Raw genomic sequence first — 22,567 nt, 5'->3', positions numbered from 1 at the left:
AGAGCATTCCTGTTTAACATCGACACTGATGTCACCAGTAAAACAAATCAAGCTTTTTTTTTTTTACATTTTTACAGCTAAAGATTTTTGTTCTCGATGCAGGAATCTCTCCTCTATACAGTCACATTAAATGACAAACACAGAACCCTCGGAGTAAGGAGGAACTACGTGACATAGCTGGTCTTCTTTTTCATTCAGAAGCAAATGAATGAAAGAAGTCCACCATGTCATTTCTGCTGGTGATCAAGTGACAGGGGATCTCATTAGAAGCCGCATCCTATTTTCTCTGTGCACACGTTGATTGACAGGTAGAGTTACCTGTGCAGCATATAGGATGCACATCTTCATTGTAATCTACTCAGGGCTATGTTACCCACACCTTCTGGTGGTCTCATTCACCCACTGCAGACTGCACCAACATGTCATGCATGCACGGCTCATGAACATCATCCATGCATGTTGATGAAGTCATCATTGATACAATGGACATAAATATTCTACTTAAATCAGTTTCACCTTACTCTGATATACTGTATATACTAATGATGTGTCCGGCCTGTATTGTGTAACGATCGATGACGACATGATACAGGCTGATGTCTCTGTGCATACTGACTCAACAGTCACTGAGAAGTAATTCTTTGGACATTCAGTGTGATTATTACCTATTCAAATTGCATGAATTCCAAAGTTTGCACTGGGTTTGCAGTTTTTCTTCATCACTTTGCTGCAAGTCAATTCATATGGATTCTGAATTAACACTTTTCAAAACAGGATTTAGATTTGTACGTTTAACAGTACGTAAGTTAAATGATGATTTAGAGTTGGAGATTGGTGAGGAAGATAGCTGGAGATAAACGGCTAAACGATTCTGAGTACAGTACTAGACAGAAGAAATCTATATGTACAGGACAGAAGAATTGAAAATAAAACGCACCTAAAGATTGTTGAATATTAATGAGTAGGTTCCAGTTATCCTTGAGCCACGAGACCACCTAAAACTAAACCAGTCTGACAAACCTGACTTGTATCTGTCTTTGTCCCAAAACTTCAGGCAAATACATGCTAACATTTTTTTCACCCCTTGACCTTAATTCACAGAAGCAGAACGGCATTTGAGAAGAATAAGACCGATGTGTTTCGCATAAAAACTCACAATGTGGGACCCCTGAAGAAGCTGAGGTGAGTTCACCGCTGCTACAGTGTGCTAATGATATATATGTATATATATATATATATATATATATGTTATATTAGCTGCAGATTGTGAGCTTTCAGTGAATTTGCATGGCTGCAGTACAGGGGTAATTCAACGGGATAACAACAGTACAGTAGGTGATGTCACAGGAGACTTTCAAACCTATTTCTCTGCTTGTTGATGTAAAACGAAGTCACTCCTAAATTCAACACATTTTTATTACAGTATGTTATAATGTTGACACATTTAGTTGACACCGTTTTCCCAGGATTGAACATGACAACACAGGGATGAACGCCAGCTGGTTCCTGGACAGGGTGGTCGTGACCGACATGAACCGACCACATCTGCGCTTCTACTTCGCCTGCAGTAACTGGCTGAGTCGGGAGGAGGGTGACAACCTGTTTGTCAGGGACCTGCTGGGCAGCCTGAACCCCATGGATGTCCCAAAGTGTGGGTCTACCTGGGAAACACACTCATAATCCCTGTGTCACAGTAAAAACCACATACGTATGAACTCACATCTACTGTATGTCATGACATAGCTGTATATTAGTATAAGATCCTGACTCACATCTACTGTATGTCATGACATATATGCTGTATATTAGTATAAGATCCTACTGTCGTTTGAGGTTGTAATTGAAGTCCATCAGTGTGTAACCTTCAGGTCGACTCTCGTGCTGCAACGTGATACGATGTCTCAGCGTCTGTAGTCAGTTGAGGGCAGCGTCGTGAGGCTCAAAACAATAAGACACAGTGTTGTCAGGGAGTGGTCAGAACAGTGTGGCTGGACAAATCCACACACACACACACACATACAGAACACTATGAATATTTAAACAGAAAACTATCTCAGTGTCAGTGAGCCCTGGACCTGACTAATAACAACTAATTATCTTCAGTTAATAATTGTCTTAGGACAAAATAATGATTCCTCACATTCTAATTTTGGTTCTCATTTCATATTCCAACTGCAGTGAACAAATACATTGTGAGTGTGTTCACTGCTGATATGAAGGGGAGTGGAACCGATGCTGATGTCTTCTTAAATATCTTTGGAGAAAACGGAGATTCAGGTAAACCTGCATTTATAGCTTTTTTAAATTGTTTATAAAACAACTAAGATAAAAGACCTGTATCGACATCTCTGACAACAACATAGTGTAATCTTTTGTTTTGTCATTTCTGCTTCATGAATTAAGTAATAGCAAAGTGACACATAACTAGGTTTTTGAAAATAAAACAAGGTCAAAGTTGACCTCCAGTCAAAACTGTTTTGCAACTTTTGTAACAGACTAATAGTTATCCAATCCAGTATCTGTGATGCTCTCAGTGTGTTTTTTACAGTCTGGTATAAGTTAATAATGTATCTTTTGTCATGAAAGGAGAGAGACGACTGGACAGTGACAAGGACAACTTTGAACGTGGCTCAGAGGACAAGTTCACGATAGAAGCTCCAAACCTGGGAAGACTGAAGAAAATCACCATCGGCCACAACAACAGAGGTTCTTCAGCTGGATGGTTTTTGGACAAGGCATGTCCAGTCTGAACACAACACAAAAAGAATGTTTCAGCAGTTGTGTACATAATAAATGAAATAAAACAAACTCACGATGGCGGATGACGTACTGTATCTCCACAGGTGGTGATCGACGACATGGGGAACAAGGAAATGTACGAGTTCCCAGTTAATAACTGGTTCGCTATGGATGAAGGCGATGGCAAAATACAGAGAGATTTGCTGGTGGGATCAGTGCAACCTACGGGTCAGAACAACACAATACAATTCATGGTCTTAATCAGGGCAACAACAAGTAGATTTGCTGGTGGGATCAGTGCAACCTATGGGTCAGAACAACACAACACAATTCATGGTCTTAATCAGGGCGGTCAAACCATTTGATTTCTTTGGTTGTGTGTGAGATTCTGCCTTAATTTGACTAAAAACATGTTCATTTTTGATGTTTTAATGAACAAATTCAGTATTTTATTGATGGTAACTTTTAAACATTTTTCGCGCTGTGTCTATCCAGGAATCATATACAACGTGCAGGTGATGACTGGAGACCTGAGAGGCGCAGGCACCAACTCTAAAATCCACCTGGTGATGCACGGCTACAAGGGGCTTAAAAACAGTGGCAAGATCTTCCTGGAGGGAGGGGCCTTTGAGCGGGGCCTCATCGACATTTTTAACGTGGAAATTTGTGAACTGATCAGCCCACTGAGCCGAGTCACTATTGGACATGACAACGGGGCAGTTGGTGCCGGATGGTTCTGTGAAAAGGTTTTTTATTTATTTTTCTTACATGTGAGAGATTATTTATGAAACCAGTGTTGTTTACTAACCAGTTACTGCCGTTCCCTCAGGTGGTGATTTACTGTCCATTCACCGGCATCGAGCAGACGTTTCCATGTGGGACGTGGCTGGATGAGGATGAGGGGGACGGACTGATCGAGAGGGAACTGTATGAGATGGTGTCCCTCAGACAGAAGAAACAGAAGAGTACGTGTCTTCACTCCTGTGAGGGAGGTTCGATGTTGAACATGTTTTTATGTTGCTTAAGAAGATGATGAATTCTTTAAAATCCAGAGTTCCCGTGGTCTCTGTGGATCTGGACCTCGGATGTGAAGGGGGCCGGGACAGACGCCCAGGTTTTTCTACAGATCTATGGAGAAAAAGGCAAATCTGATGAAATCAAACTGGAAAACAACTCAGACAGTTTCGAGCAGGGCCAGCTTGATAAGTTCATGGTCAGATCCCAGTCATCCACTCAACACATTAGATTATATTTTTATACTGTGACGTTTTAGAGAAGGGCAGATTAAGTTTGATGTGTTTGTTTTCATTTTTTTTCTCTTTTTTTTATAACTGTAGATTGAGATGCCAGACATTGGACGACTGCTGAAGCTGCGCATCTGGCATGAAAAAAGACATCCATTTGCTGGGTGGCATTTAGCAAAGGTGAGAGCTGGAGCTGTGTGTGATCTACTAAAGGAGTGTGTCTTTTTTTATTTTAAAAGGTTATATCTGAAGTGACTTACTGAGAAATTGTGCATTTTATGTCAAAACCTGAAGTAGAGATTGAGACACGGACAGATTCGATGTTTAAGTTGTTTATGTTGTGACTTCCTGCAGGTCACTTTGCTAAAGACCCTGACGAATGAGAAATATTCTTTTGAATGCGGCCGATGGCTGGACATCAATGAAGACGACAATGAAATTGTCAGAGAGCTTCCAGCCACAGGAGCTCTCAGCGAGGAGCCTCTGCCCTGTGAGTAAAGACTAAACTGTACGTGTTGTCAAATGAAGGATCTGTGTTGGCCAACTGTGCTCTCGTGGTTCTCCTCAGTAATAAAGTACAGAGTCACCATCTGCACCGGTAACGTCAGCGGTAGCGGCACTGACGCCACCGTCTTCCTCAACGTCATCGGTGACCTCGGAGACACGGGGGAGCGGCTCATGATTATGAGCAAAAACAATGTCAACAAGTTTGAAAAGGGCAACGTCAGTGCAGAACGATCAGATCAACTGTGTGTCGACACGTGAGACTTAGATGATGGATTTTACTCAAATATATTTTCTTTACCCTCAGCACGATGAGTTCCTGATTGAAGCAGTATTTTTGGGCCTAGTGAATAGAGTGCGAGTTGGCCATGACGGTCGTGGAGGCGGCTGTGGTTGGTTCCTGGATAAAGTCATGGTCAGGGAGGAGGGACAGCCAGAGAGTATGGCTGTTGAATTCCCCTGTGACAGGCAAGTCAAGGAGGGAGTCTTCAACCCTGTTACCCCTGTATGTCATGTATGGACATGTACCTCCACTGCTGTAGTACTCAGCAGTATTAAAGACCAAAGAAAGAAAGTGTTTTAGACAAAGACAAATTTACATGTCCAGGTTATCCATCCATCCATCCATCCATCCATTTTCATCCGCTTATCCGTTACCGGGTCGCGGGGGCAGCAGTCGCCACCCAAATCACATTCCTGCAGGTGGTGAGTCCACTGGAAGGTACCAACCGCCCTAACCGGGTGTATATATGTCCAGGTTATTTCAATTAAATTAGATTAAGGAACTGGAAATCTCTTAATGTCCATACATGTCCATACAAAACACTTTTAGAAAACTAACCTGAAGAACAAACTGCTCTAAAAGTATTGCGTGTACCTTTATCTTGCTACGTATACGTTTCCTCTTTCACCAGTGGTATCTGTTGGAGTTGTTTCCAGTTGACGTCCGGGTTTGACCTTACAAATAGGCCCTAAGTGCTTGTGGTCAAGCAGCTGTCTCCTGAAGTAACCGGAGACAAACCTCAAGACTTAGTGCAGTGTTACTGTGGCAAACAGGCTCTTCCTGTCTCTCTGTCTGTCTCTCTGTCTGTCTGTCTCTGTCCTGTTGAAGGGAACAGAGCTGCCAATGCACAAAGTAAAGAAATGTTCACGTTAAGCAAGACTGAACGAACTTTCTGACATGATTTTAATCTTACCTTAAGTTAAATATGAATTTATTTTTAATATAAGAAGCTTGAATGATTCACACAGCAATTCACACAGGTCATTTTCACTGTTTTTTTTTTTGCTTCTACAGGTGGTTGGACCGTAATGAGGATGATGGACAGATAGTCCGGGAGTTAGTTCCAGCTGGAGATGGTCTACGTCTCTTCAGTGAGGATCCACAGCTCAAAATAACTATTTAAAAAAAAGCATGCTTTTTTTAAAGGCTTACATAAATTGATTTCTAACCCTGAATAAAACTCACTGTCAGACGTCAGCTACCACATATCCATCAAGACAGGAAATGTAAACGGGGCCAGCTCTGACTCCAGGGTGTTTGTGAAGCTGTACGGTGAGAAGGGCGACACCGATAAGGTGATACTTGCTGTGTCCGATAACGACCTCAGGAACTACTTTGAGACCGGTCGCACAGACACTTTCACCATCGAAACCTTTGACATTGGAAAGGCGAGTCCTCCAGATGAAAATGCACTTGAGAACATGGTGAACAGTTCAAGAACTTCTGTTGTTCCTAAAGTTGTCGTATTTTTTCAGATAAACCGTCTCCTTATCGGTCACACCAACGAGGGCCTGAGGGCAGGATGGTTTCTGGACAGCGTGCAGATCTCAGTGCCGGTCCATGGGCTGCAGTACATGTTCCCCAGTCATCGATGGCTCTGTAAAGACGAGGCTGATGGAAAAGTGGAGGTTGAGATCTATCCCAGTGAAATTCTGGACATTGAACAATGTAAAGAAACAACTTCTCCTGCACACGTGTGTACTGTGTAATTAGAATGAATCTGTTAAAAACAGATGAGCTTGACTTAAAGCTTTTGAACCGTTCTTGTACCTTTTCTGTCCCAGTGATCAACTATGAAGTAACCGTGGTAACTGGGGACGTTCGCGCAGGTGGCACCAATGCCAATGTTTTCTGTCAGATCTACGGAGACGCAGGGAAAACGGAGGTTCTCGCACTTTTGAGTCGGTCCAACAACTTTGAACGCAACACTGTTGAGATCTTTAAGGTGCCTTTTAAATATTCTCGTACTCGCCGGTGCATCAAATCCCTGTTGAAGAAGAACCAAGATGTGTATCATGTTGTCTCCCCCCAGATTGAGGCTCAGGACGTTGGAAAGATCTACAAGATACGCATCTATCATGATGGGAAGGGCATCGGAGACGGCTGGTTCCTTGAGTCAGTGGACATAAAAAAACTGACCACAGCAATGGTACAAGTTGAGGTGAAGAAGGAGGAGCCGAAGAAAGACAAGAAGAAGGACAAGAAAAAGAAAAAGAAAGAGGAAGAGGAGGAGGTGGAGATAATTGAGCAGCTCAAGGAAGTGGTGGAGACTTTTTCCTTTCCTTGTGGCCGCTGGCTGGCCCGAGATGAGGAGGACGGAGAGATAGTGGTTGAGCTGCTGTCAGAGGACGATGAAGACCTGGAGAGTATGTACAGTAGAAGCTGCAGGTTTTCCTTAGACCCACTGTTGTTTTTTAGTATGATAATGTTGTTGTCAAAATTCCAAACTTAATGCTTTTGTTTTTAGTAAACTCATATGAGGTCCACGTGTTCACGGGAAATATGTGGGGGGCTGGAACTGATGCCAATGTTTACGTCAACATCTACGGAGAGACTGGTGACACAGGCGAGCGGCGACTTAGGAAATCCAACAACTTAAACAAGTTTGAGAAAGGCCAGGTGGGTTCTGTTTGTGTGGATGTTACCAGTCACTTCCTAAAACATCAATTTAAGAATCAGAATCCAAAATAATTTTTTTGATCCTTAGGGGGAAAATTATTGGTGTCACAGATGCTACTGGTAGAGCATTTTAAAAACAGCAACATAAATGCACAACATAAATGGCAACATATTTATAAAATACAAAAATAAGTCACAACAATAAAAATACGTTAAATAATATCGATTACCATAGAGGGAGGAGTCTAATGGAGTCTAACTCTCTGTGAGTAGAATATGGCGGTTGCTTCTCAGTCTGTGGATGTGAATCTCTGTCCAAGACAGACCCAATGTTCTACTGCAACAAAGCAACAGTCGGATTGTCTTCCAGGGACATGTTGGACTTCTGGGGTCTTGTATTCTAATAAATATTGAATGAATGAGGATCTTGTGTCCTACCATCCTGTAGTTGGTGACTGTTTGTCATCTTTTTTGTTTTGTTTCTCATTTTGGCATATGCACCAAGGTGGACATTTTCAGCATCACAGCAGTTGACCTGGGTGTCCTGAAGAAGCTCCGAATCCGACATGACAACAGTCAGGCCAGCGCTGGATGGTTTTTGGACAGGGTGGAGATTGTGGATGAAAAAGATGACACCACGTAAGTCATGGTGATAAAGGCAGTGACCGATTTAACTATCGGAGAGCTCCACTCCGTGGTGTTAGAGGGTACTACAATTAAAAATAAACTAGATTACAGAAGGCCAGAACATTTAACAGTACTACAGTAAATACTACTACTTACTGGTGGTGTTGTAGGTACTTTTTCCCATGTAAACGTTGGCTTGCTGTTGATGAAGATGATGGACAGCTGGCCAGAGAGCTGGTTCCTGTGGATGAGGCCTTTATGAAGAAGGGGGATGATGATGATGAGGAAGAGTCTGAAGCCACACTTGGTCTGGAACAAAAAGGTGAGAAATTACACTGTGAAGAACTTAAATTTGAGTTCTGCTTGATGTTAAATTATATGCATATTTTTTATTCTACATGGCAGCGATGTCAACCACATACACAGTACAGGTGAAAACTGGAGATAAAAAATATGCAGGAACAGATGCCAATGTTTTTATGATCCTGTATGGAACAAAGGATGATACGGGTAATATTTTAACACGTGACACTGCTATTTTTTGCTATCGTCTGTGTGAATATCTACTCAGACTAAACACATTTTCTGTGCTAACTGACAGGGATCATTAATCTAAGGGCCTCGAAGACTCACAAGAACAAGTTTGAAAGAGGTATGATCGATGAGTTCACTGTGGAAGCTGTCGACCTGGGCCCTCTGAAGAAGCTGCGTATTGGACACAACAACTGTGGTATAATAGCACCGACTGCCAGTCACAGAGGGAAACACAATATTATTCAACACTAACCCGTGTCATTGTTGAAGGAGGAGGATCAGCCGGTTGGTTCCTTGACTGGGTGGAGGTCGATGCCCCGTCTATGGGACAGAAATTGCGCTTTCCCTGCGGTCGTTGGTTGGACAAGGGGGAGGACGATGGCGTCATCGTCAGGGACCTCTTCATTAATCCTCTCCAGACACAGCTTTACACACCTTGTGAGTAAATGTTCACTGTCCCTGAGTTGACAAACATTTCATGTGATGATATTGTTGGTTACAATAAACATATTTTTGATTTGTAGTTGTTCCCTATGAGATTAAATTCTTCACCGGTGACCTGTTTGGAGCTGGCACAAATGCAGATGTCTTCATCGTCCTGTATGGTAGAAATGCCGTGTGCACACAGCAAAAGTCACTCTGTGTAAACAAGAGGGAAAGGAAGATGTACTTTGAAAGAGCAGCCGAAGATATGTTTATTGTTGAGGTACGAGCACATATATATATATATATAAGATATATTTAGAGTAAAATAACTTTAAAATTTGAGTGTTTTGTTATGTTGACTAAATGGGTTATGTTATGTGCTCTGCCCTGTGTGCAGTTACAAGATGTGGGGGATGTAATTGAAAAGATTCGAATCGGTCATGACAACCGCGGGGTGAACCCAGGCTGGCATCTGGACAGGGTGGAGATCAGGCGACTGCTGAGAAAGGGGAAGGTGAGGATCAAATTTGACAGCAAGGAGGAGGAGGAGGTGCTAAACATTATTATGCAGTTCATTATGTTGTTTGTAGCCTGTGTTTATTTTTAGATTGCGTTGTTCTTGGCCACCACTGAGCTGAAGATCTGCCCTTCAAGTATAATAGGTTTATTGTAGGTGTATCTCGTACAAAGTAATTTAAACACTTTGATATGATTACATATTTCAGTAAAATACACATCCATATACAGTATTATACTGTATTTCTATGAGCATTAGTGTAATGTAGCGATACCTGTTATTATAACATTAGACCACGAGATGGAGCTGTTTTCCCCACAGCTGAGAATCATCCTGCAACCTTTTCAAAATGTCTCCTGATGTGTACATGAGCTTTGACAGAAGGAGAAACAGAAATAAAATTTCACTTTATGTCGTTGAAAAAAAGTATAGTATATATTTTTTTCCTGTACATTTCCGACTGTAGGGATCAGAGACCGTCATCTTCCCATGTGAGCGCTGGCTGGCCAAGTCAGAGGATGATGGAGAGATTATCAGGGAACTGGTGCCTTCTGACATCATCACTGAGAAGCTGTTACGAGATGGAAATCTGAAAGTCAATGAAGTGGAAGTTGAGGATGCACTTGAAAGTCAGTTCACGTGAATTGTGTTTATAAGCAACACGCATACTAAGCATATTTCTCCATTTTGTCTCCATCCTTAAAATAATAATTTTTAGTCAGAAATGCTTTCCGTGACAAGGGCATGGAAGACTGACATTACCGTTACTTTTAACTGTGTTGCCTTTTTAGTGGATGTTGGTTTATTGGATCTCCTGTGTCCTTGTTTCTCATTGTCCTTGTCCTCTTCATTACACCCACTACAGCTCATACATATAAAGTGTCAGTGATGACGGGTGATTTGAACGGAGCTGGAACTGATGCCAATGTCTTCCTGACAATTTATGGTGACCTCGGTGACACCGGGGAGAGGAAACTCGGCAAGTCGGAAACAAACAACAACAAATTCGAACGAGGATGTGTAAGAAAGAAAGTCTCTATTCATCAACGTTGCAAATACAAACACACGCTAGTCCAACCTGAACATTTTTGTACATTTTTTAATCACGCCCAGGTGGACAAGTTCACAATAGAAGCAGTGGATCTCGGACAGGTGTTTAAGATAAAAATCCGGCATGATAACAGTATGATGAACGCAGACTGGTACCTGGACCAGGTGGAGGTGTTGGACGTGGACACGGAGGAGGTTTTCCTCTTCTTATGTGAACGCTGGTTGTCCAGGAAGAGGGAGGACAGACTGATCCAAAGAGTCTTCTATGTAAAGGTAATAAGAAAGATAAACCAAACTCTGAAATACACACAACATGTAAAGAACTAAGACACACACCAGCAGCTCTCTGCACAGCATAACTACCAGAGGAGCAACAGAGCGACAGAGATCTTTATGAATATTATGATATAACATTACTGGCTAGAAATAACCAACAATTCCCTGCTTTAATACAGAAAAGCGAGAGATCCGGTCTCCGGAATACAGAAAAGCGAGAGATCCGGTCTCAAAACAAAACAACAACAAAAACAACAAAACAAAACGTATATCACAAAATTATCTTTATAAAACAAAACACTACACAGTCCATTTCAAAAGACTTTTTGGAGGGTTTTAAAAATGTTCAGATGTTTTTTCTGGTTTATGAATACTGTATTCTTGTTGTATAACCAAAGGCATGGTTTTGATGTGTTTGTCCTAGGGATATGAAGGAGTGAGGGAGAGTGTAAACAGCAGGAAGAGCTCTGCTCTCTCGGTGAAGAGTGTTGACAGTAACATGAATAAAAAGAACAAAAAGAAGAAGGATGAAGAGCAGACGGAGCTTCCAAGTAAGAAAAACCAAGACTCACCGCCTGCCTGCTTCATCCACAGCCCTGAAAATCCTAATGATCTATATTTGAACACAGAGCTGTTCTACATCATGTCAAGCTGTTTTGATCAAGTGCTGTGTCCTTTCCTCTGAAGTCATACCTTACCACGTTAACATCTGCACCGGATTGGAACGAGATGCCAACACCACCAGTCGGGCTTATGTGATCATTATCGGGGCCAATCACACCCAGACAGAGAGGCTGTGGCTGGACCTGCCTGATGGAAGGAAGGGCTTTGAGGCTGGCTCTCTGGAGAGCTTTGAGTCTCATGGTTTAGATGTGGGAGAGATGAAAAAGGTGGAGGTGAGGATAAGGGAGAGGCTGTTAAAGTTCCTATGCTGGCCGTAGCCTTGCACTGAGTCGCAGAAAAATGCACCGTATTGCTCAGATTGATTGTTTCTCTGCCTCCCTCCAGCTGGGCCATGATGGGGCCACTCCTGAGAGCTGCTGGCTGGTTGATGAGCTGTCGGTCGCAGTGCCAACCAAAGGAGTCAAATATATTTTTTCTTGCAAGTGCTGGCTGGCCAAAGATCGAGGAGATGGTCTGACTGCTCGATTATTTAATGTTCTGGATGCAGAGGCCGTTTTCATCTCTCAGAAGGTTTGGAACTTTGAATGAGTGAACAGACAGACAGCAAACATCACAGTCTAACTTCCAGTTGTGTGAATATATATATTTATATATAATCTGACTATATACTGGATTCACAGTTGACAAAAAGTTCAGTTTGTTTTACTAAGTACAGTAATATATTTTTGAACATAATACCTTTCAGGAGAAAGATATAACTTTGCACTCAGAAAAGATTCCAAATATGGGTTAAACTTTGCACTCAGAAAAGATTCCAAATTATTTTATATTAAGTATATCTCAATGAAAGGTCACTATCACTATGTCAAACTCATATGATATATGTTTTATTTTGGTCAGCAAAGGGAAGTCCTTGAAGCACACACTGTACCTGTATGTCTTTTTAGCTGGAGCTTTTGTCTAGTTTCAATGGCAACAGCTTGTTGTTGCCACTTGACATGAAAACGTATTCACACAGGTTATCTACGAGGTGACGGTGGTAACGGGAGACGTGCAAAACGCCGGGACAGACACTCAGATCTTCATGTCTGTGTTTGGGGTCAATGGCAGCACAGAAGAGATGCTGCTGGAGAAGAATGAGGACAGGTAACCACAAACAGTATGAAACCATAAGCAGGGTTTCATCAGTCTTTTTCAATGAAAATCTGTTGTTCATGTGGAAGGTTTGAGCGCGGTCAGGAGGACACTTTCAACATGGAGATTGATGACATCGCTCCTCTGAAGAAGATGAGGCTCCGCATCGACGGATCTGGCAGTCGACCTGACTGGTTTGTGGACAAGGTGAGCTGAGATTAAATCAGGGGTCACCAACCTTGGAACTGAGAGCTAATTCAAGTGTACTCAGTAATAGTGATGTTCGATACCACCAATTTCCTTTCCGATCCGATACCGAGTAAAATTCGGGCTGGTATCGCCGATACCGATATCGATACCGATATTTTATCATTTGTCTTTAAGAATCCAAGGCAGAGTTTATTTATTTATTGATTTATTTTAAACTCTGGACTGAGGTAGCTGCCTCATTTACTATACAGTCAACACAACAATAGAACACAATCATATAAATCATATAAATCATAAATCATATAACAAAAATAAATAAAAAAATAAAATAAATAATCTGAGGAGCCATTTGGGACCCGAAAGAGTCGGATTTTTTCAGTGAACCGAGCCAAAAGAACCGGTTCTCCAAAAAAGAGCCGAAATTCCCATCAATAGTGACTGAGTGAGAGCACGGAGTAGAGCCCCTGTGCTTACGCATGACGCACACACCCAGGCGGAAGAAGAAGTAGTCCCACCAACCGAGCGTCACTTAGACAACATCTCAATAATTTGGATACTTTTCACCATGTTTCTGTTTAGGATACACCTCATCTCAGAATGCGAAAGTATCAAAAGTATCGATATTTTGATTTCAGAATCGATTTCAGAGCATAAAGATCCAGAATCGGAAGTATCGATATTTCAGGATCGATCCGCACATCACTACTCAGTAATACGAAGAGCTACTTGTTATAATGTTATAATAATCAGTTCCGGGACATACAATAGCCAACACTCTTCTAACCAATTATCATTGTAAGTGTAACTGATTCAAAAAGCACAGTAACAGTACAAGTTTTGACCCTCTTTTTGACTAGTTATATTTTTAGAACATACCCCCGGGCACCTCCTTGGTGACCACTGGATTAAATAAATCTACAGCAGTGACTGTTTGTATGTTCAAGTCCTCAACATGTTCAAACTGAACAGTACTGAACAGTGTGTAAACTCAGACCACTCTGAGCCCTTGTTTTAAACAGTCATGTTCTGTCATGTTGGCCTGTTGTTCCATTACTCTCTCGGGTCCTACACACACACACACACACACACATCTGCACATGTGCAGTCGATGACTCAGTCGTCTACAACATCACACACGTAGACAGCAGGGCCCAAGGTTCCTGGAGTGAGCATATTGACTCATTCACCATGCTGTCACTGGCAACTCTAGCTCCCTCTCTCTCTCTCTCTCTCACTCATACACACACACACTGCGAGAGCGAGAGAGAGAAAGGCTTAGTAATGAGCTCTGTGTGCTTGCTTTCAGTAACGTTCATTTTATATTTGCTTTCACTGAAATTGATGTGCGATGGAGCAGATGTTACCGTCTCACAGTCAGCTTGATAGCTGACTGTGAGACGGCACTCGGCGCCAAATTCAGCCTGACGCCTTGAACCTGCGTCTCTGATAAAGCACAGCACATTTTCTTAACGCTCATGTCCACTCCACTGTAAAGGCACCGTCCGTGCCTGCAGCGTGGACGGGAACAATCCCAGGCCCTGTCCTCCTGTGCCGGGGACTTAGCCACTGCATACATCTCTTCAATTGACGCTGCAGAGAGCCATGTGTGTCCAGCATCACAAGCAGATGTGCTGTCTTTACGGTTTTCGGAGACTGTGTATTGAGATTGACAGGAGATTGCTGCCGAGTGATCTGCCCGCATACTAATCTTCCCAGATAAATATGCAGTAGAGAGTGAATGTGAGAGTGAATGTCTGGGCCCACTGTGCATTAATGATAGCTTCTCTGCACAAGTCATCACACATCCTGGTGGAGAAAAAGGGTTTGAATATTAGTGATTTGTCTGTACCAATGATGTAGCTTCAATAAAAGCAGTGGTAAATATCATTCTTGTCAGTCACTTGTCAGTCATCCAGGATGTTTCATTTGTAGCAGTTTAAGTGGAAGGGATCTTCAAAAACATTCATCATTCCACGGTTTTTGTTTTTGTACCATGTTCATGTTCAGGCAGCAGAAGCATAAATGTTGCTGTCTGATGTGATGTACCAGACTCTGAGGCACAGAACACAACCTTACACAGTGTTTTGGCACAGAACTGGAGAGCACTCACAGCATCATTTGAACAATTATTTTCATTGTGCCTAAAACCACAGGGTTTAAAAAGCAAAAATCACTGCAAAATAATAGAAAAAGGAATAAGAAAAACAGACAGAACTCACGTCTGATATACAATACAAATGACTGATTAGTATAACCTTAAACATTGGTACACTTCTCTTCACTCAATAGTCAAACACATAGACCATTGGTTCCCAAAGTGGGAGGCTGGGCCCCATGAGTTGTACAAGTATTGTCAAATTTATGGTTATATTAATTTCCGTCAAACAAACAAAAGCACTGCTGGTATTTTATTGTTGAAATTTGAGCAGCACCAATGGCCTGAATATGTGATTTTTCAGCAATATCAGTAATAATCTCTGGTTGATTCAGCTGGCTCTGTCTCTCTCCAGGTGATCATGCGTAACTTGACCACAGAGGAGGTTTCTGTGTTCACCTACGAGGATTGGCTGTCCAAGACGCGAGGACCCAAGAGGACCATGATCTGTGAGATGGCGGCTGTAGTCGATGAGGAGATAATGGTGGAGCTCACCACCTACATCGTTCAGGTCAAGACCAGTGATGTGGCAGGTAACTGTAACTGTCAAGTAAACAATGATAATTACCTTCGTCATTTATCCGATTACACTTCCTGTAAAAACCTTTACAAACTGTCAGTACTGACAGTCCACCAGCAGGTGGCCATGTTTGAATTGTTGACTAAAAGGTGTAACATGCTAGTTTTTATGTTTTAAAAATAACATTCTGATGATGAAGAGGAAAAGAAAAGAAGAAAGGAGAAGAAAAGAAGATGGAGGACGGAAACAGAAGGAGAAAAAGAAATAGAAAAAAGAAAAGAGGGAAACAATAGAAAGTGAGAATAGAAAGATAGAAATGATAAAAAGAAGAACAATAATTAGTCCCTGTTAATCATAAACCAGGAGACTGACCTGATGCAGCAACTTGCCTCCATGAAGAGAGAACATCAAGATTTAAAGATATGTCAAGAGAAAAAAAAAAAAAAAATCATGGATTCTGGTGAAATCCTCAGCGTGCTGCTGTGATACAGATCAATCAGATGGTATGTGGAGAGGTGGGGGCCGACTTCAAAAGCCTGCTCTCTGCCCCTGGCTGATGCAGGCTGATGCAGAGTTCTGCACCACTGATGTGATGGTGCAGAGAATAATTAGAACGGCTGATGGACAACACATGCGGTCAACATGGGCGGGGTCTGTCCATGCAGCCGTGTGATTGGGGTGAGAGGTTTGAAATTACACTCATCATCAGAAGGTAAAAATACATACTTGTTGTAATTAACGCAGAGTGGATTCAGAAATTCTGTTGGCAGAAACATCTGTCTCTTTAAATGTCCACTCAGTGGGATGCATGTGGGTCTACAAAAGCCAGCAGATTTTTGTTCTTCTGCCTGGCAACCATAAGTACAAGTGAATTGTAAATCTACAGAATTCAGTTTCGATTTGACTTACATTTTTTGTTTTTGTTTTATGGGAACCTGGATTTCAGGTGCATGTGTCTAAAGAAGAAACTTTAAAGGTGTAGTGTTTACATGCATTATCACAGCACAGCCACAGTAATGCATGGTGAGCCACAGTAGCAGTCTGGAGCCGGCAGTAAAAGGATATTCAGTAAACATCACCTGGGACCATTAGGACGACTGAGTGCAATGTTTGTGAAAATGAGGGTGTTTGAAAACAGCAGGTGAAAACAGTGTGTTTATCCTGTACGGCCACTGATGCATTGGAAGAATCTAATGGATGAAACAGAGGTGATTGTCAGCACTAACATCACTAACATATCGATGAGTGGGTTGACAAGACGTATAGGAGACCAAGTGTCAAGTGTTTAGAGTTGTTACAGGGGGTTAATTAAAATATTGGCTTTCCATCTGAGTGAATGGACAGAGGGGGCGCTGCCCGCCGAATGCTATGTAATGAAATAATAATGCATTGAGCACAAAGGGATAATTAGATGTGCTGTGTGAGCCGCAGAGCACATCTCTCCCAGCTCCTCATTATCCTGTGATTAGATGTGTGCCGATCATTTTCCACAGGGACTTTCAGTCCGTGTTCATCAGCAGTTCAACAAATCTCTGCTGCAGATGCTGCTGGGAGAAAGAAGGTCTTTTTCACTCTGTGTATTCGTTCGATCCTGATCTTCTAGTTCAGTATGGGTTAAGGTTTGACGATGTCAGTTTATTATTAAACTGAAGCCAAATTCACAAAAAATGATGGACTTTACAGTTTTTACATCAGATTAATTAGAATTAAGACAATTCTCCTAAAAGTGAACAGTCATATTATGTTGAGCTTGTATTTCAATTCAAAGTAGAGCTGAAAAAGTTTGGCAAATATTAATGAAAACCAAATTAGATCACACACTGAACTGAAGTGTTTTAACAGGAAGAAATCTCCAGCAGATCCAGACTCAGTGTTAGGCCGTCTGCCTCTGTGTTTAATTCAGTGCAAAAGAACTGGAAAAAAGTTTGTACTTTTATTTTGTTTTGTTTTTTTAATCTGTCCATGTCATTAGGAGCTGGTACTGATGCCAACGTTTGGGTCATCATCTTCGGTGAGAACGGGGACACGGGGACACTGGCACTGAAAGAATGCAACAAGTCCAACAAGTTTGAGCGAAAGCAAGTGGACACATTTCGCTTCTCAGAAATCCTCAGCCTGGGAGAACTCTCCAAAATAAGAGTCTGGCATGACAACACAGGTCAGATCGTGACCTTTACATTCAACAACTATTATTTTAATAGTCAATATTAGGTAAAAAAAAAGACAGCATTTAATTGACTTTTCTAAATAAGGCAGTGGAGGCCTTCATTTGTCTTGTTTTGTTGGTAATTAAATGGACACAGACTTATGGACTATCCTGGAAATTGCTCGTGTCAGTCTTGATTGATTACTCTGGACGTGTTCGCTCCCTTCTCTGTCTCCAGGACTTGCTCCAGGATGGCATTTGGATTACATCGATGTAAAGGACGAGCTCCTGGACAAAACCTTTCGTTTCCCTTGTGACCGCTGGCTCGCCAAGAATGATGATGACGGGCAGATAATGAGAGAACTGGCCTGCGCTAACAACGACTACTTAGACCTCAACGAGAAGACCAGTAAGACGGCAAATATCCCACCGCCTTAAATAAACACGAAATGTACATTTTCACATGTACAGAAATTCAGCCAACTGTGTCCATGTTCTCATCCTTGAAGAATATGAAATTTGTGTCAAAACTGGAGACACAGCGGAGACCAAAGAAAACGTCTGGATTGTTCTTGAGGGGAAAAAAGGAAGATCAAAAGAATTCATAATGGAAAATTCCTCCAAGAAGAAAAGGTTCTTAAGGTAAACACAGACAGCATCCACCTCCGCTTTTCGGCCTCTTAGCACTAGTTTCTTTAGCTCAAGACATAGTAGAAAATCCATAATCCTCCATTAAACCTTTATCTGGAAAATATGTGTTTACACAGGAAACATTTGTTTGAAAAGTTTAACAAAGACAAGTGCTACTCCCACGTTTCTTCACAATGTTTTTTCAGGGGAAATGTTGACCGATTTGATTTTTCGTCCAAGAATGTGGGAGACATTGTTGGTATCTGTCTGGGTCACATTCCTAAAGATGGAAAGAAGGTGAAGGCGGAGGCTCACTGGCATGTGGAGGAAGTGGCCATCACTGAGAAAGAACTAGGAAACAAGTAAGACAAACGCTTTTAAGTTCTGGTTTAGGGCTGCATTCCAGCCAATGGGATTGACATCACGCAGTACTGTGATCATCCGTCATTTCCTGTTTACTGTCTACTGTTGTTGGTAACCAACATTACTCTCCTGTTAACGCTCAGGTACGTCTTCAGCTGCAACGCTCTCATCCCTCTCTCCACTAAGAGAGACGACCCAATGACCTTCGAGTGCACCAAGACATTTGAGAGCTTCGCCAGCAAAGCTCGAAGCCTGGTCCCCATCAAGTACGAGATCATCGTCATCACAGGTGACGAGAAGGGAGCAGGAACCGACGCCAATGTTTTCATCACCATCTACGGCTCCAACGGAGATTCGGGCCGCCGGCAGCTGCGGCAGAAGTTTCGCAACCTCTTCGAACGGGAGCAGACGGATCGCTTCCTGCTGGAAATGTTGGACATGGGAGAGATGCAGAAACTCCGCGTGGAGCACGACAACTCGGGGCTCAGTCCTGGTTGGTTGCTGGATCGTGTGGAGGTGACAAACACGGCCAATGGTGTCACCACCATTTTTCTCTGTGGCAAATGGCTGGATACGAAGAGGGCTGATGGGAAAATCAGCAGAGTCCTGTTCCCGAAATACTGAGCACAGTTAGAACAGCGTTCCCAATGTTAAAGATTATTGACCAAAGAGATTTTTTGTTTTGTTTTTTTATCTCACAAACTGAGACAGATTTTTATATATAAACCTTTTTTTTTAAATGATCATTCAGATATTTTATTACGTAAACGCATAAAAATTCAGCTTTTACTGGAATTATTAAAATACACCAATGTGCCATTCTTTTTAAATACAAGGATGGTTTGTTTACCCGTTTTGTCAAAACGAACATTTTATAACGTATTAAAGTGTTTTTTAGTACTGTGGTTGACTCTCCAATGGATCTATAAACAACTGAAACGAAATAGTTTTTGCTCTAAAATGGAGGTGATACTCTTCATGCCGTGAGCCTTTCACAGTCTTCCAGCTCACTCTATTACTGTTGTTACTCAGCCAGATTTGCAGCGTGTGTCAGTTTCACCTCATTGCTCTTAACAAGCTATTTTAAGTCACAGCCACTGCTCTCTTGAGTTTAAAGTGTTTTTTTTTTTTACTCCTTTTAAACTCTGAATCTGCTGAAGATAACAGTACATTTGTTTTTTGTGTCGTTTAGAGCCGTTCGTCCACCAATCAACCACTCAGTGTGAAGGACGAACGAGTGTAGATGTGAGAGTAGGAGACTCTGCAGAGTGAAAACCGACGACGAGGAGAGGAGGAAGAAGGAAAGACGAGTGAGGGAATAAATGAATCCTGGACGCAGACATAAGTAAGAGGAAGAGAGAGTGCCCCCAGCAGTCTAGGCCTATGGTTAGATGGAGTCAGCATGTACAGGATCCATACAAGGAGCTGGTTCTAAAGTTGAGAAACTGTTACGTCATGAGAAGCAGCCAGAACCCAAGTGCAGTAACTCATGACAATGATCCTGGAAGACAGAGTGAGGAGAGAGAGATAGTTCACACCCAGGGCACCAGGTGACACGAGTACCACTAATGACAGAGACACAGGTGAGTGTGATCCCACTGATTAAGTCAATAACACACAGGAGGAAAAGAGAGAGAGAGAGAGAGAGAGCTCACAGAAACCTGGTAGAAAGACGTTACCACTGCCGTTCCTAATTTTCATCCTTTGGGGGTACAACAAGAACAAATGTGAGTTTGATTTCAATAATAATAATAATAATAATAATAATGCTGCTGTTATTTTTCACTGTCATTTGAAAAGTTTGTTTTTTACATTTTTTGTTTCAATTTGAGCAATGGTAAAAAAAAAAAAGGTAAAAATGTATCAGCTAATCATCAGCTATCAACTAGTAATGTGTATGTAAGTCAAACATGATTTTTTTTTTCTTATTTAACGTTGTAATAACACAGTGTGTGTGTCAACTGTGATGCCTAAAAGCAAGAGAACGCAGACGGTAATGGCGGTTTTTATCAGATTTATTACAAAAAGAGCACATACAAAAGGATAATATACAGGCCATGAATTCAAATAAGAAAAAAAACAAAAAAACAGTTTGGGTTTAGCAATGCAACTTTTGAAACCATTATCATTATTAGTAATAGTAATAATAAATAAAGTACAAAATTCCACCAAATGAAATCTAACATTTACCCATAATAAGCTCATCCATATCTTCATTAACACACTCATCACCATTAATGCGCTATTGCTTTAATATTAATGATAAATACTTCTATTTCCAGATAAAATATCCTATATTGAAAAAACATTGCGCAATCACAGCTAAACAGCAGATTTTCATACAAGAATGGCGGCAGCCCTTTCACTGGCACTTTTTGGGATTTTTCTCTTCAGGTTTGTTTTTCAGATTCAAGCAGCGACGAAATTAATATCATTTTTTTTTTTAAGTTATACTCTTTCTATATATTTCCCCATATACTATTAAACCATCCAGACTATATTGAAACCTGAGAAAACATGCATTTTTAGAAAAGGTTGTGCTTTGAGATTCTTGCCTTCCTGTTGACTGTAAAAAGAAACAGGACAGAGTCTGAAAAGAAAGAGCAGAGAGCTAAAAAAAACAAAAATAAAAATGCATGAAATAGAGCCCATAATGTAAAATATCTCCATTGTTTGGAAATATAATACAAAACATCATCTAATTTGGACAGTTTGTTTTTGTATAAAATGGCTTTTGTCGTCACAGACTTCACCCATTCTTTAAATTGCGCCCAACGAGACGTAATGGCTGCAGATATTGATTGTTCTGTGTTGATGGTTTTAATAATATGGAGAAGAAGAAAAACAATTTTTCTAACACTTAAAGCGAGGCACTTGTTATGCATAAGTCTAAAAACTACCCTGGAAAACGAACTGAAGAGAAACAGCAGAGAAATTGAAATGTAATGATTCCTAAAGCAGAGAAACGTCACTGATGATTCGACTGATTTAAGACCCACAGTGCACTGTGTATGAAAGAGAGATTTAAAAAACAAACAAACTAACAAACAAACAATCCAGTGTTCTCTACAAGAACATACTAGCTCTTTGCCAGTGAGAGGGTTCCCATATTTTAACAAGTGAGTGCAAAAGAAACAAACTAAAACCAATTCACTCCATTGCAGTTTGTCCACTACATCACAGCATGGGGGATCTGAGAAATTGCATTGAATGGAATGTAACCAAGATCCACAGCACCACATGAGGGAAAAAGAGAGCGAGAGACAGACAAAGAGAGAGAGAGAGAAAGAGAGAGAGAGAGTGAGAAGGCTCATTAGCTTAGCCTCGGACAGTAAACATCACACAGCCGGCTTGTGGAGATCAAACAGCAGGTCTAATATTTTCTTTCTTTTTTTTCTTTTTTTTTTTAAAGAACTTTCAGTGTTCTAAAAAGTACAACTGCATGCAGAGCATTCCCGTTTGAAACGATGCCAAAAATGAGGTAATAGTTTTTTTTTCATAGCATTTTTGTGTTATTTCTAAATAAATAAATTATGATTCAGGCATCCTCCAAAAAAAAAAAGCTATACAAATTAAATACATACCCACGATATCTACAGTTAGTAATAAATTATGATTGTTAAATACTTAAGGCATCTCAACTGACAAAACACCCTGTGTAAACTATGAAAAACGTCGTCACAGATGACTCCACTAAAAGAGGAGGCAGTGTCAACACTGGCAGTGCACGAGACAAAAAAAAAAAAAAAAGATTTAATTGGCCGACGAGGTTCAGAGGAACGTACGGTTAGGTTTTGTCTTTGATTCTCACAGTGCAGAGGACAGTGAGGGTCCATAATAAAGCAGCCATTAGCTCACAGCCCCGCCGAGTTAAAGACAGGCCAACAACATTAATAAATAAATAAAAAAAAAAGGAGTAAACAGGGGAAACCAAGATCTGATTTTCTGGCCTGAATGTTCTCCTGC

The 22,567-nt window shown here is 41.3% G+C and overlaps 1 protein-coding gene across 2 annotated transcripts in view; it reads left to right on the top strand.

Moving 5' to 3' along the window:
- The window catches only part of loxhd1a (lipoxygenase homology PLAT domains 1a), a 32,116-nt gene that overhangs the window by 6,613 nt on the left and 2,936 nt on the right, over nt 1–22,567 (top strand). The window contains exons 4-42 of one of the 2 annotated variants that reach the window (XM_025062269.1): nt 1,102–1,182; nt 1,467–1,651; nt 2,179–2,277; nt 2,587–2,735; nt 2,844–2,967; nt 3,235–3,485; nt 3,569–3,704; nt 3,792–3,952; nt 4,077–4,163; nt 4,338–4,473; nt 4,552–4,706; nt 4,795–4,955; nt 5,785–5,861; nt 5,962–6,438; nt 6,555–6,715; nt 6,803–7,136; nt 7,238–7,389; nt 7,895–8,028; nt 8,187–8,338; nt 8,422–8,526; nt 8,618–8,746; nt 8,821–8,988; nt 9,075–9,256; nt 9,374–9,490; nt 9,960–10,122; nt 10,359–10,513; nt 10,607–10,816; nt 11,244–11,370; nt 11,507–11,715; nt 11,828–12,013; nt 12,462–12,589; nt 12,667–12,784; nt 15,298–15,475; nt 17,435–17,620; nt 17,847–18,017; nt 18,118–18,250; nt 18,445–18,600; nt 18,745–20,328; nt 21,766–22,351. In XM_025062269.1, coding sequence (XP_024918037.1) covers nt 1,102–1,182; nt 1,467–1,651; nt 2,179–2,277; nt 2,587–2,735; nt 2,844–2,967; nt 3,235–3,485; nt 3,569–3,704; nt 3,792–3,952; nt 4,077–4,163; nt 4,338–4,473; nt 4,552–4,706; nt 4,795–4,955; nt 5,785–5,861; nt 5,962–6,438; nt 6,555–6,715; nt 6,803–7,136; nt 7,238–7,389; nt 7,895–8,028; nt 8,187–8,338; nt 8,422–8,526; nt 8,618–8,746; nt 8,821–8,988; nt 9,075–9,256; nt 9,374–9,490; nt 9,960–10,122; nt 10,359–10,513; nt 10,607–10,816; nt 11,244–11,370; nt 11,507–11,715; nt 11,828–12,013; nt 12,462–12,589; nt 12,667–12,784; nt 15,298–15,475; nt 17,435–17,620; nt 17,847–18,017; nt 18,118–18,250; nt 18,445–18,600; nt 18,745–19,225 — 6,514 coding nt within the window. In that variant the 3' untranslated portion in view covers nt 19,226–20,328; nt 21,766–22,351. Of the gene's footprint in view, nt 1–1,101; nt 1,183–1,466; nt 1,652–2,178; nt 2,278–2,586; nt 2,736–2,843; nt 2,968–3,234; nt 3,486–3,568; nt 3,705–3,791; nt 3,953–4,076; nt 4,164–4,337; nt 4,474–4,551; nt 4,707–4,794; nt 4,956–5,784; nt 5,862–5,961; nt 6,439–6,554; nt 6,716–6,802; nt 7,137–7,237; nt 7,390–7,894; nt 8,029–8,186; nt 8,339–8,421; nt 8,527–8,617; nt 8,747–8,820; nt 8,989–9,074; nt 9,257–9,373; nt 9,491–9,959; nt 10,123–10,358; nt 10,817–11,243; nt 11,371–11,506; nt 11,716–11,827; nt 12,014–12,461; nt 12,590–12,666; nt 12,785–15,297; nt 15,476–17,434; nt 17,621–17,846; nt 18,018–18,117; nt 18,251–18,444; nt 18,601–18,744; nt 20,329–21,765; nt 22,352–22,567 lie in introns of those variants that run through there. The other variant, XM_025062268.1, reaches the window with a different exon arrangement.

Source organism: Cynoglossus semilaevis, chromosome 14 (genome assembly GCF_000523025.1).
Source record: "Cynoglossus semilaevis isolate Cse_v1.0 chromosome 14, Cse_v1.0, whole genome shotgun sequence".
NCBI lineage: Eukaryota > Metazoa > Chordata > Actinopteri > Pleuronectiformes > Cynoglossidae > Cynoglossus > Cynoglossus semilaevis.
This window is presented reverse-complemented; position numbering and strand designations above follow the sequence as displayed.